Genomic DNA, 10667 nt, shown 5'->3' with positions numbered 1-10667 from the left:
CGTCTTTATCTTTTGAAGAGGGCGATGTTCTGTCGGAGTTCCATAGGTGCTCTGGTTGGCTGAGTGGGTCTGTAGATGTGGGTCTTGGTGTATTTGTGGGAGAGGGTGACCTGCGAGCGTCCTTCTACTCCACCATCTTCTCCGTCTCCCAGTATGTCATTTTCTGATTCAAGAAACACATGGGACAAAGGGCTACTTCCTGGTTTTAGGATTGGTATGAAAAATCTTCCAAATATATAATCACTACGATAGAATTTTATATTCAATAAATCGCCTTTATTAAAAAGAACAAAATTATAATAGGGAGATTGTGTCAGAAAAATTCATCATGTTACAATCATCATGTGCTAGAATTTGGTTTAAATCCACCAAGACGTGGCATGAATTTAGTTTAAAATCAACAGGGCACGGTCTGCATTTTTGAGGAGACCATTACACTGTAACTAATTATAACACAATGTGGTAGGTGCTGTAATAGTAGAGGGGGGTATTAAGGTCCATTATGAGAAACGTGATTGATTCAGCAGTTTCCATTTCCTTCTTCTCCTCCTCCTCAACTCAGAGACAACGGCTCTCAGAAATTGAATCACGAGGATGGCGGGGGTTCCCCAAGAAGTAAATGAGGGGATGTAATTGCCTGAGGGCTGGAGCAGAGCGGGTCAGGGGGAGGAGGAGGCACTGTCTGTGATCTAGAGTTTCCAATGAAGCAAGTGATAGACTCCTTTTTTTGGAGTTGACAGTAACAGAGGAAAACAGCTGGGTGCTAAAGCCCCAGTGAAACCTGGGTGTTAAAGCCCCAGTGAAACCTGCCTGCCACTGCCCCCAGTTTTGCCTTTGCTTTGCCTGCTCCAGGCTACCCTTCGCCCCTCACGAGCAGCATTAGGGATCACAGGGATAGGATGGAAACACAGCCCTTGGGTTTTAAGAGAAGTAACTTAACTCTACAGGCACAGGAAGGACTGAGTTCCTAAGGTGTGGTCTCACTTTGCTTCTGTCTTATTTCCTTCATTGTTCTAGTTCCTTGGAGAGGGGGCGGGGATCCAAAGCCCTCTTGGTTTAGCCCTCATTTAGCATCCTCATCTATATCTGCTCCCCCTCTCTGCGGCTGCTCTGAACTAGTCACTCCTCCCTGTGAAGCAGCAATTTCACACCTGCAAGTCTGCACCAGCTGGGCCGTTACTGCCACCTCGTCTATACATCTTCAAATCCTAGGTAACTTTAAAGACCCAACCAAAATTTCACCCCTCCCGTGAAGCCTTCTCTTGTCCTCCCAAGGGAGGTCATTGCTCCCTCCTCCTCACATTCTAAACTTTACTTTCCTCCGAAGAACCTTTAGCACTTTCTGCTAAATGCTGTGGTGACCTGTTTACACACTCCACTTGCTCCTACTAGACTGCGCATCCAGAGGACAAAGATTATTAGAAAGAGCTAAATCTATCTCTCAATACAAAATGTGATTTATGCTTACTAGTTCTGTAATAAAATAATAAAGGAAGGAAAAGAAACAAGTATATAGATCAGGCTAAGAAAATAAGACTCTTTTCACACCACTGAAATCGTGAATTGAAAAGAATTAGAAAACTGCTTTGAATTTGGCATTACTTATGTAAATACCTAACAGGTTCCTCAAAATAGTTCAGAGAAACAGAAATCAAGGCTTCATTGTAGCAAAGCCCATTGAAAAGAAACTTTAGTGTACGAATCAAAAAATTCTCCCAAATTAAGCAATTGACAACAACCTGCTTTCCAACTGGTGGTGGTGTGTTTTAAAACAGAACGTGTCCATAAATTTGTGGACTGACCACAAAGGTAGTACATTCTTACTCCCCCCAAAAATGAGAAAATGTCAGAAAAAGAGGAAATAAATGCTTTGGGTATTTATTTCCAAAGCTTTTTATTTTTTTCGTGCCTAGGCCGTGTGTGTGTGTGTGTGTGTGTGTGTGTGTGTGTGTACACTATAACCATATATACATACTATGGTTACAATATTTATCATATATGTGTGTATACACATATACACATATTTGTATAATTTTTCATCTTGTACAACTTGTACAATATTGTCTTTTTTTTTTTTTTTTTTACGAGTGGTGTTATGATTACATTCATGCAACTTCCTTTAGTTTAACAGCTTAACAGTAAACAATTCCAGTGGCTACACCATCACTTCATTATTCCCTGATAGAGGACATTCGGGTTTCCTTATTTGGAGTTTCAGATGATGCTGGGTTAGCATCTTCAGCTCTGAAGATGCCTCTGTATTTAGGCTTATTTCTTTAGAATGCTTTCTTAGAAATGTGTTCTCTAGGCTAGCGGATATAAGTATTTTTAGGCTTCTGACATATTAACACCCACATCTAATGTCTCCTTCAGTGAGTGTTTAACCCAGTGCCCCTAGTCCCTCAGTGACTGTTTGATGAATGGACAAGTGACAGGAACATGACCTCATCCTCTAGTGGGGATTCTTTGCATCCAAGGGAGGCTCATGTCACCCTCCAGGGCATCAGCACGTCTTCCCCGTCCATTGGTCCATCCGTTGGTCAGAACAGCTGAGGAAGCACAGAAGTCTCAGCTCTGTAAGAAGGATGCGGCTGGAGTTCATGATGGGAAAGGACCAGCTAAGAATAGCCCCGGGTGGACACACACCACTCTCCTCCTGCTCATGGGGAAAACCATTTCCTCACATGAAACCAGAACAAGTCATGTGTTGCAGGCTGAGTCTTAGAGCTCAGAGAAGCTATTCTCAGATATCCTGAGCTGCTGTGGCTGCCGGCAACCCTGAGTTGTGCAACACTCAGTGTGAAAGCACCACTATGCTTAAAAATTTTCCTCCTCACCCCCGGATTCCACTTCCCCATCTGCCAGGGCTGCTTATAAAGAGCAGGGGAGATGGCTTCCCACTGCAGAAGGACACAGGCGGCAGCGAGTGCCCAGTCCCACCCCGGCTCTGCTGACACTCCAGGCCACCCTCCGTCCGCTCAGCGTCATGAAGGTGCCTGCGGCTGCCCTCACCATCCTCCTCTGCACCATGGCCCTCTGCAGCCAGGTCTTCTCTGCGCCATGTGAGTCCTTGTTGGAGCTGAGGGTGTCCCCACTGTCTGGCCACAGTCAGATCACACCAATCTTTTCTTGTGGCCTTGAGAGCCCCCAAGAAAAAAGAGAGAACTCCTTCAAGGGTGACAGAACACCTTGGCCTTTCTCTTCAAGGCTTTTTTTTTTTTTTAATCTTTATAATAAAGGGGGTCCCCAGATCTGGAGCCAGGGTTGGGTAGGGAAGTTACAATCCCATTTTACAGATGACAAAATAGGGACCTAAACAAGAGTTGCAATCTAAGTCTGGTTACCTCCCAGGGGTGTCATTTTTCCATGAACTCTCCCTAGGTCCCCCCAGAAGCTCTGTCCCTTGGATGTCTTAGGAGAGACCCCTGAGGGTTTTCTTTTGCTGGGATGTGACTTCTTGAACCAGACCCAATTTCTTGAAGGGAAGTGGGATGTCTGAATATTTGGAGCATGCAGAGAAAGCCCACAGTGAAGAGTCAAAAGAAAGAAGGGAACAGAAACCAGGACAGAGACAGGGATATTCCCAGTGGCTTGTCCCCCAGCCCACACCCTGGCCAAGGCTGTCTCCCTCCCTCCGAGTCCTCCTCACCAGCCCAGAGATCTCAGAGCTCGCCTTTTCTTCTGAATAATGACTTGGGCCCATTCCTCCACAGTTGGTGCTGACACCCCAACTGCCTGCTGCTTCTCCTACGGCCGGCAGATTCCTCGGAAATTCATAGTCGACTATTTTGAGACCAGCAGTCAGTGCTCCAAGCCTGGTGTCATGTAAGTGCCAGTCTTCCTGCCCATCTCTGGGGAGTTAGCAGGGTATTGAGGGGCCAGCATCCAAAAGCACAGATGGGCCAGGGGTGCCATCCTAGAAAGCGCAGCCCTCTGGGGCCTCTCGAGTGTGCAGGACTTAGGTGTGACCTGACCTGGCCAGGCTTGCAGAGTCAGGGAGGCTGGTCCAGCCCCGAGGGAAAGGATGGGAGGAGGTGGCAGCAGGACCCTCTGAGGGGCTCCCGAGTCAGGGAGAGCAGCTCTCTGGGCTGAGATAGGCAGAGGGTCCCGGAGGAGTGGGCAAGCCTGGGCTGCCCAGGACAGGGAGTAGGGTAGAGGGGCCGTGGTGGGCCCAGGATCCCCCTGCTGGATTCCTCAGTGGGTAATCCTTCCCCTCCTCTCCACAGCTTTGAAACCAAAAGGAGCCGGCAGGTCTGTGCTGACCCCAGTGAGGACTGGGTCCAGGAATACATCAACGACCTGGAGCTGAATGCCTGAGGGGCCTGGGAGCTTTGAGAAACCCAGTGACCTCAGTGCCCAACCAGGCAGCAGGGTCCTGAGCCTTGGAAACACCCCATCCCCTCCAGAGCTACCTCTCCTGTGCACTGTGCACAAAAACAGCCACACTCTCGGGCTCATTCCTAACTTAAATAGCAACTTATTTATAGTATTTAATTTTTTATAATTTATTTTCCATGTTGCACTGTGTCTGGGACCGTTTGCTCTGAGAGGTCCCAGGACACCTTCATCACCGCCCTTCCCTTCCCCCTTCACTTGCGTGGTGGTGAGATGCCTTGTTCGAGGCAGAGATGGCATTGATGCCCCCAAACTGACAATTGTGTGTTGGATGTTTCTGCCCAGTGAAATAATAAAGACGCTCTTTGAAAAAGTAAACTGTTACTGAGTTTGGTTTTGTTTATCTGGCAAATCAGAATCACTGGTTGAAAGGAACAGTAGGCAAAGAATAAGAAGAGGGAAATGGAGGAAAATTGGGGAGAGATGGAAGGGGGAGCTACTACAGAGATACTCTGCTTTACACTGGAGCCACAGATCCAGAACATTGAAATTATGAATATTTTATGAATTAAATCATGATGCATATATTCTAGAAAAATTCACCATTTGAATGGATACCATTAAGAAGAATATTCATAGTACATAGTACAATAAATCAAACTTTCTGAATAACAATTACTAACATATTTGAGACTTATTCTAGGCTGAGTGCTTTGTATGTGGTGTTCATTTGCTCCCCATGATGAAATAGCATAGCTTACATACTATTAATATCCTCATTTGACAGATGAGTAAACAGGGGCTGTGACTCAGAGAGGTTAAGTAATTTGGTCAGGATCACACAGCAAGTAAATGGCACAACTGAGTTCCCCAACTAGATTTTGATGCAAGTACAGACTGCTCTTTACCACTAATCAACTTTTTTCCCTAAACGCAATCCATCTGTACTCAAATCAAAAGCAACTAGTGACTAAGCCGCTCACAGCAGAATTTTTAGGTGTGAACCTGGGGATTGACATTTCTACCAAGCTTGTCAGGTGTTCCACATGCATGTGAACAGCTGAGAACCACTGAAATTGTCAGCAGGATTCACTGCTCTTTTCCAAGTGCGGTGCATATCTGCCTATGGTCACAGGTATATTGTGGATTCTTTTCCCGGCACCCATGCTCCACAAAATAAATGGCTAACGTTAGGGAAGGACGAGACAACCAGTCCACATGTGGACCAGGAGTCTGTGAACAGGTTTACTGTGAAAGCTGAGTTATCTAATAGATAGACTGCCTGAGTTACAGTTATATAAGGACTGAACTGTACACTGAGCTAGGGTCCATTTGGCAGAAGGAGAAATTCAAAAGGCTTACGTGAAAACCAAACATGTATTATGACTTCATTCTGTTTAAAATGATCTAATTTATGAACCCAAAATGACTTTAGAACTGTAGCGATCACTCTAGAGTACAATTAAACACCACTATTAAGCAGACATTAAAATACATTTACTATTTGATCTCAATACCTTTTGCCCTGATTCCACTTCTAGGAATCTATTTTGTAGCAACACAAGTGAAGGACAGGAATATATAGACACAAAGATATTGTTCACAGCACTGTTTGTAAACAACAAATGGAAACAACCATTTAACCCAGTGGAAGATTAAATCAGAGGATTGAGACGCCCACCCACGGAACATTCTGTGGTTGGTAAAAAGAATCACACACACCTCTATCTATGGAAAGTGTCCATAATATTAGGTACAAAAGATATTTCTGTTTATACTCCACATATATGCTACAGAAATATACATATAGAATACTATTTTTCTTTTTATTTTTAAAAAAATCATATATACATATGTGTTTACAAAAGCAAATATTTGGAAAGAGTACATATCAAATATCCAACTATGGTTTCTTAAAGGAAAGGCGATTTTTACTCTTTTTTCTTTAAAGGAATGGGGACCCTTGATTTTTTTGTACTTTTTAAAATTTGACTTATTTTTCAATGAGCATGTATTGCTTACCTCTCCCGTCTCATCTCACCCCACACTTTGATGGGTGATACTCCATCCATCAAAACTACTTTCTGGTTGGAATTCTGAGTTGATGCAAAGAAAATAGAGCTCAGCTTAGCTCACGGTCTTGATGCCATAATGGCTTCTATTTAATGAGGATGATGCAAGGGACAAGTCCTTTCGCCCAAGGCGTTCATCTCACACACACAGCTCCTCCTAGGAAACACTTCACAATCCCCTTCCACAAAGAGGGCCCCATTTCCCTAACACCATTACCACCTACCCTCATGATAAAAGTAAAAGTTCTGGAGGGGAGGAGATAGCTCAATGGTAGAGCGCATGCATAGCATGCATAAGGTCCTAGGTTCAATCCCCAGTACCTCCATTAAAATAAAATGTTAAAAAAAAAAAAAGCAATTAAAAAAAACAAACCTAATTACCTACCCCCCCCCCAAAAAAAAATTAAAAAAAAAAAGGCTTAGGTTCTATCAGGAAAATGGGAGGAACAACTTTTGTCCCCAGAGAAGCAGCAAAGATGTCACCATTTCTTCTCTACTGGCTTCCAGCATCTTGGGACAAATAAAATCTGCTCCTTTATACCAAACTGTTTCTCAAGGTCCAGCAACACAAAGGCAAACAAGAAGCTTAACCATGCTCAAGACTCCTTCCACGCAAGTGTTGCGAATAAACTCGTAAAGAGAACAAAGACCCCCAGGAGGGAAAGGGGAGCAGCAGGGGAATTTCCCCATTCAGCGGTTCATAGGGCATTTCAGAGCCTGAGACTTGACTGAGACCCTTGGTCACCCTCTCCGGTTGACACTTCTGGGGAATGTCCTCCGTGGACAGATGTGTGTGCTGGGGAGAAGCCCTTTTCTGGGGCTGCCTACTTCCTGACCACATTGAGTTAGGAGCCTGGAGTTTGCAATCAACAGCTATTTGGGGATGGCCCTTGTGGTTTCTTTGGCAATGTAACACCTTTCTAATTATAGTAGGTTTCTGATCCCTTTGCTTCTGGTCAGTTACATGAGCTAGATAACCCGAATGAGAGAACCATCTAGTCATGCATCTTGCATTTTAACTAGGGCTGGGAATGTGTGCTTCCTAGTATGGGACTCAATGCTGGAGTCACCCCTACATCTCTACGTCTAGCCGTGTGGTGGGAAACCTCTGCCTCCATCTTGGTCCCTACAGGGCTGGGATAGCGTGAGGAAGTGCTGAATATTTGATGCCTCGCCCAAAGTCACATCTTCCCTGCATCGTTATCAGGAGCTGACTGTCCACTTCAAATAAGGAAGACAAATATTTCCTAGGAGAGCGTGGTAGGGGGATTTGGGACAACAGTTGGAGACCAGGTTTCTCTCCTGCTAAGTCTCTCACCTCCCTGCCTCTGCTCACAATAACTTTAGCTTTTACAGCCCTTCGAGACTCCAAATTACTGGCGCCAGCTGACAGGTTGGAAAGGCGTTTCTTAGCAAAGCTGAATTTCTTTCCTTCTTCCATTTCAGATAAATCCATTTCAAAGTACCCTGAGCTCTTCCTTAAATAATGTTACTGATGGATGCAAGAATGGAAGCTATTCTATTCCGATATTCAGGATGTTTCCCATCAAAGTCCTTAATGTTGCAGCCTTAGTATTTGGCGCAGGGCCTTGGCACCGAGATGCAATAGACCACAAGTCAACCAGCAGCAGGCCGGTACCAGGTTAAGAGCGGTTTTCCAAAGGTCCTGCCCAGACCACAGCAAGAGCACCACCTGGGAACCATTAGAAATGCAATTTCTAAGCCCTCCTTCCCCCTTTAGAGGGTGGGGCCACGAAATCTGTGTTCTAACCAGCCTCCAGGTAATTGTGACACACACCAAACCACTTCCATTTAACAAGGTCCTCGCCAAACGCCCTACTTTTGCAATTCAGTCAATCCCTCACTTCCGTCAGGGGCTGTTACTTTTAACAGGACTCTGTTTCTCAGGATGCTGGTAGTTTCAAAGAGGAAAACAAACCAGCAAACCTATCCTTAAAGAGGTTGGGATAAAAGAACCTTGTGGCTCTGACCCAAAGGTACGGGATGGCTCTGGCTCCAGGCGAGGCTGGATACTTCAGCCCTGTGACGACCCACAGATCCTATTTCCTTCTCCGTCTGATCCTCCCTTCCAGTGTGAGAGGCCCAGGATCACTGCTGGTAGCTTCCAGTGTTACATGAATTCCTGTTCATCCTCTTCAGGGAAGAGAGAGGCTGTGTCCCTGTTGAAAAAACTCGCTAGTTTGTTTTGGGTTTGACTGATGGATCAGAAACCCAATTCCTAACCAATCACTGTGGCTAAGGGGATGGGTCTCACCAATGTGCTTAAGCGAATCGAGGCACATACCTGGATTGTGCGTTGGATAATTTCACATAAACTTAAAATTGAGGAATTTTGGGAAAGAGTGGCTTCGCAAAGGAACTCTGGGTTTCTGGTTTCAAGAAAGATATAGAAGAGATGCTGGTCAGGAAAAAAACATGTTTTCACTCTACTGTGTTTGTCTTTTCCCATAGATTTTTGTCTTGAAATAAGAAGGACACTAACACCTTGGACATGATGACTATTTCTTCTCCTTTGCTCTCTAGAGTAGAAACTGTTAGTTTTCCCCTTGCCCGAATGACTTTGTTTTTAAGAAGATACTGATTTGTGTGTTTCCTGTCACCCTATAATTGATTATTGGCCCAAACCTGAGACAAAAGAGACATTAAGCTCTTTGTGATGCCAAAGTCACCACCAGAAAACAGGGCTAACTGTTCTTTCAGGACACTAAATGGGGCAGAACTGGTCCTGCCACAAACGCTACCCACTCTGCTTACGTAAAAGCAGAAGACCTTGGATGGGGAAAATGAGAGAACTCTCAGAATAATGAGTCATCATTACTGAAATTACCCATATTGAAGAAGAGAGGAGAATCCTTTATTATTAGATGGGCAGAAGGATAGGTGACAGGGGACACCTCATACTGGCTGCTTCTGTTCCTCTTTCCTGGTTACAGGACCCACAACATATATTGCACAGAACTAACCACACTCCCAGACTTTGAGTGGGTCCTGATTAAAATAAGCCAATCTGCATCTTGAGTTTTTCTAAACTTCTCATTATAACATAAGCATTTCTCATGTCATCATATTTGTTTGTAAAGGCTCCCTGAAAATACTATCATTTTCTTTGCCATTTCCACATTGTAGATGACTTCAATTGGGTCCACTTTTAAATTGTTATTCATATGCTGGGGTTCCAAATAGTCTTCTGCATAAACTTTTATTCCACATTTGAATGTATTTACATAAGAAATAGATTCCTAGATGTCTTGGTCAAAGGCTAAGATCATTTTAAGGTTCCTTATGTCCATTAACACCGTATTTAACACGTCTTTGTGCCCTTTGCTTCGTGTGTATTGAGGCTCTTGATGGAATCTCGCTGAGTGAGCGGGTGTCTGAAAAGCAGCCTGCCCTGAAGCCCAGGCTTTGCTAACACAGCTCAGTCTACCTGGGTGTGGTTTAAGTGGGGCTGTGCTACTCAGGACTCAGAGCATCACTGCAAACACCACATCTATGCAGTTAGAACAGCTGTGGGAATAACACAGAAGTTTCTGCTCTGCTGGGGGAAACTATGACTACGAAGCCCTCGTGAGGAGGAACCAGCTAAGTGTGGTCCCAGGATGACACCAACATCTCACCTCCTCTCATTGTGGAAACCACTTCCCCATAAACAGCCCCAGTCAAGTGAACACTTGAACTATTCTTGCAAATACTCTGAGCCCTGTGGTTACCCAAGACCCCTCTTGCATGTACAAGTCAACAAGGCACCACCGTGCTTAAAAACTTCCTCTCTCATCACCCCCGGTTTTCAGCTCTCCATGGTCCACGGCTTACAGCTTAAGAGTAGGGGACATCGCCCGGACCCCAGAAGGAGGCTGGCAACAGCGAGTTGTTCTACCTCACACTCCTGAGCCTCACTGTCCTCCTCACCATGACCTTCTGTTCCCAGGCCTCCTCTCATGAGTGTCCCCCTGCTGCCATTTGCTGCCGTCCTCCCCCCTCCACTTCTGGCTCAGGTCAGACCACACACCAAAGTCTTCTGTACAGAGGTACCAAGCAAAATACAGAATTTCCCAAGGGGCTTTCAAAATCTGGACTATCTGTTCAGGGAGCTTTTCTTTCCAAAAGAGTTTCACCTTTCTAGTCTCGATCCCCACAAGGCAAGGTGGGCGCTTGTCCTATTGTGGGAGGGACGATTGAGTGAGTTTTCAGTGAGAGGCAGAATTCAGCTTCAATTGCTTCCCAGTGGTCTCCCTAATT

At 45.0% G+C, this 10667-nt stretch overlaps 1 protein-coding gene across 2 annotated transcripts; it reads left to right on the top strand.

The window, feature by feature from the left end:
* Window positions 1–356: 356 nt before the first annotated feature.
* Window positions 357–4713, top strand: LOC102520226 (C-C motif chemokine 3). Of its 2 annotated transcripts, XM_032498282.1 has the most exons (4): window positions 357–1212; window positions 2866–3062; window positions 3714–3825; window positions 4227–4713. In XM_032498282.1, the coding sequence occupies exons 2-4, from the start codon at window positions 2987–2989 to the stop codon at window positions 4315–4317; spliced, it is 279 nt and encodes a 92-aa protein (XP_032354173.1). In that variant the 5' UTR covers window positions 357–1212; window positions 2866–2986; the 3' UTR covers window positions 4318–4713. The 2 variants fall into 2 exon arrangements, with proteins under 2 accessions (XP_032354173.1, XP_006174908.2); XM_006174846.3 differs by lacking the exon at window positions 357–1212 and having other exon boundaries at window positions 2376–3062.
* Window positions 4714–10667: the final 5954 nt, after the last annotated feature.

This window comes from Camelus ferus, chromosome 16 (assembly GCF_009834535.1).
Source record: "Camelus ferus isolate YT-003-E chromosome 16, BCGSAC_Cfer_1.0, whole genome shotgun sequence".
NCBI classification, from domain to species: Eukaryota; Metazoa; Chordata; class Mammalia; order Artiodactyla; family Camelidae; genus Camelus; species Camelus ferus.
This window is presented reverse-complemented; position numbering and strand designations above follow the sequence as displayed.

Bases quoted from the DNA above. Each gene is read 5' to 3' on its own strand.
- LOC102520226 (XM_032498282.1), top strand. From the start codon at position 2,987: ATGAAGGTGCCTGCGGCTGCCCTCACCATCCTCCTCTGCACCATGGCC. The intron at 3,063-3,713 runs GTGAGTCCTTGT...ATTCCTCCACAG, and splicing joins CCAGGTCTTCTCTGCGCCAT to TTGGTGCTGACACCCCAACT. The intron at 3,826-4,226 runs GTAAGTGCCAGT...TCCTCTCCACAG, and splicing joins TGCTCCAAGCCTGGTGTCAT to CTTTGAAACCAAAAGGAGCC.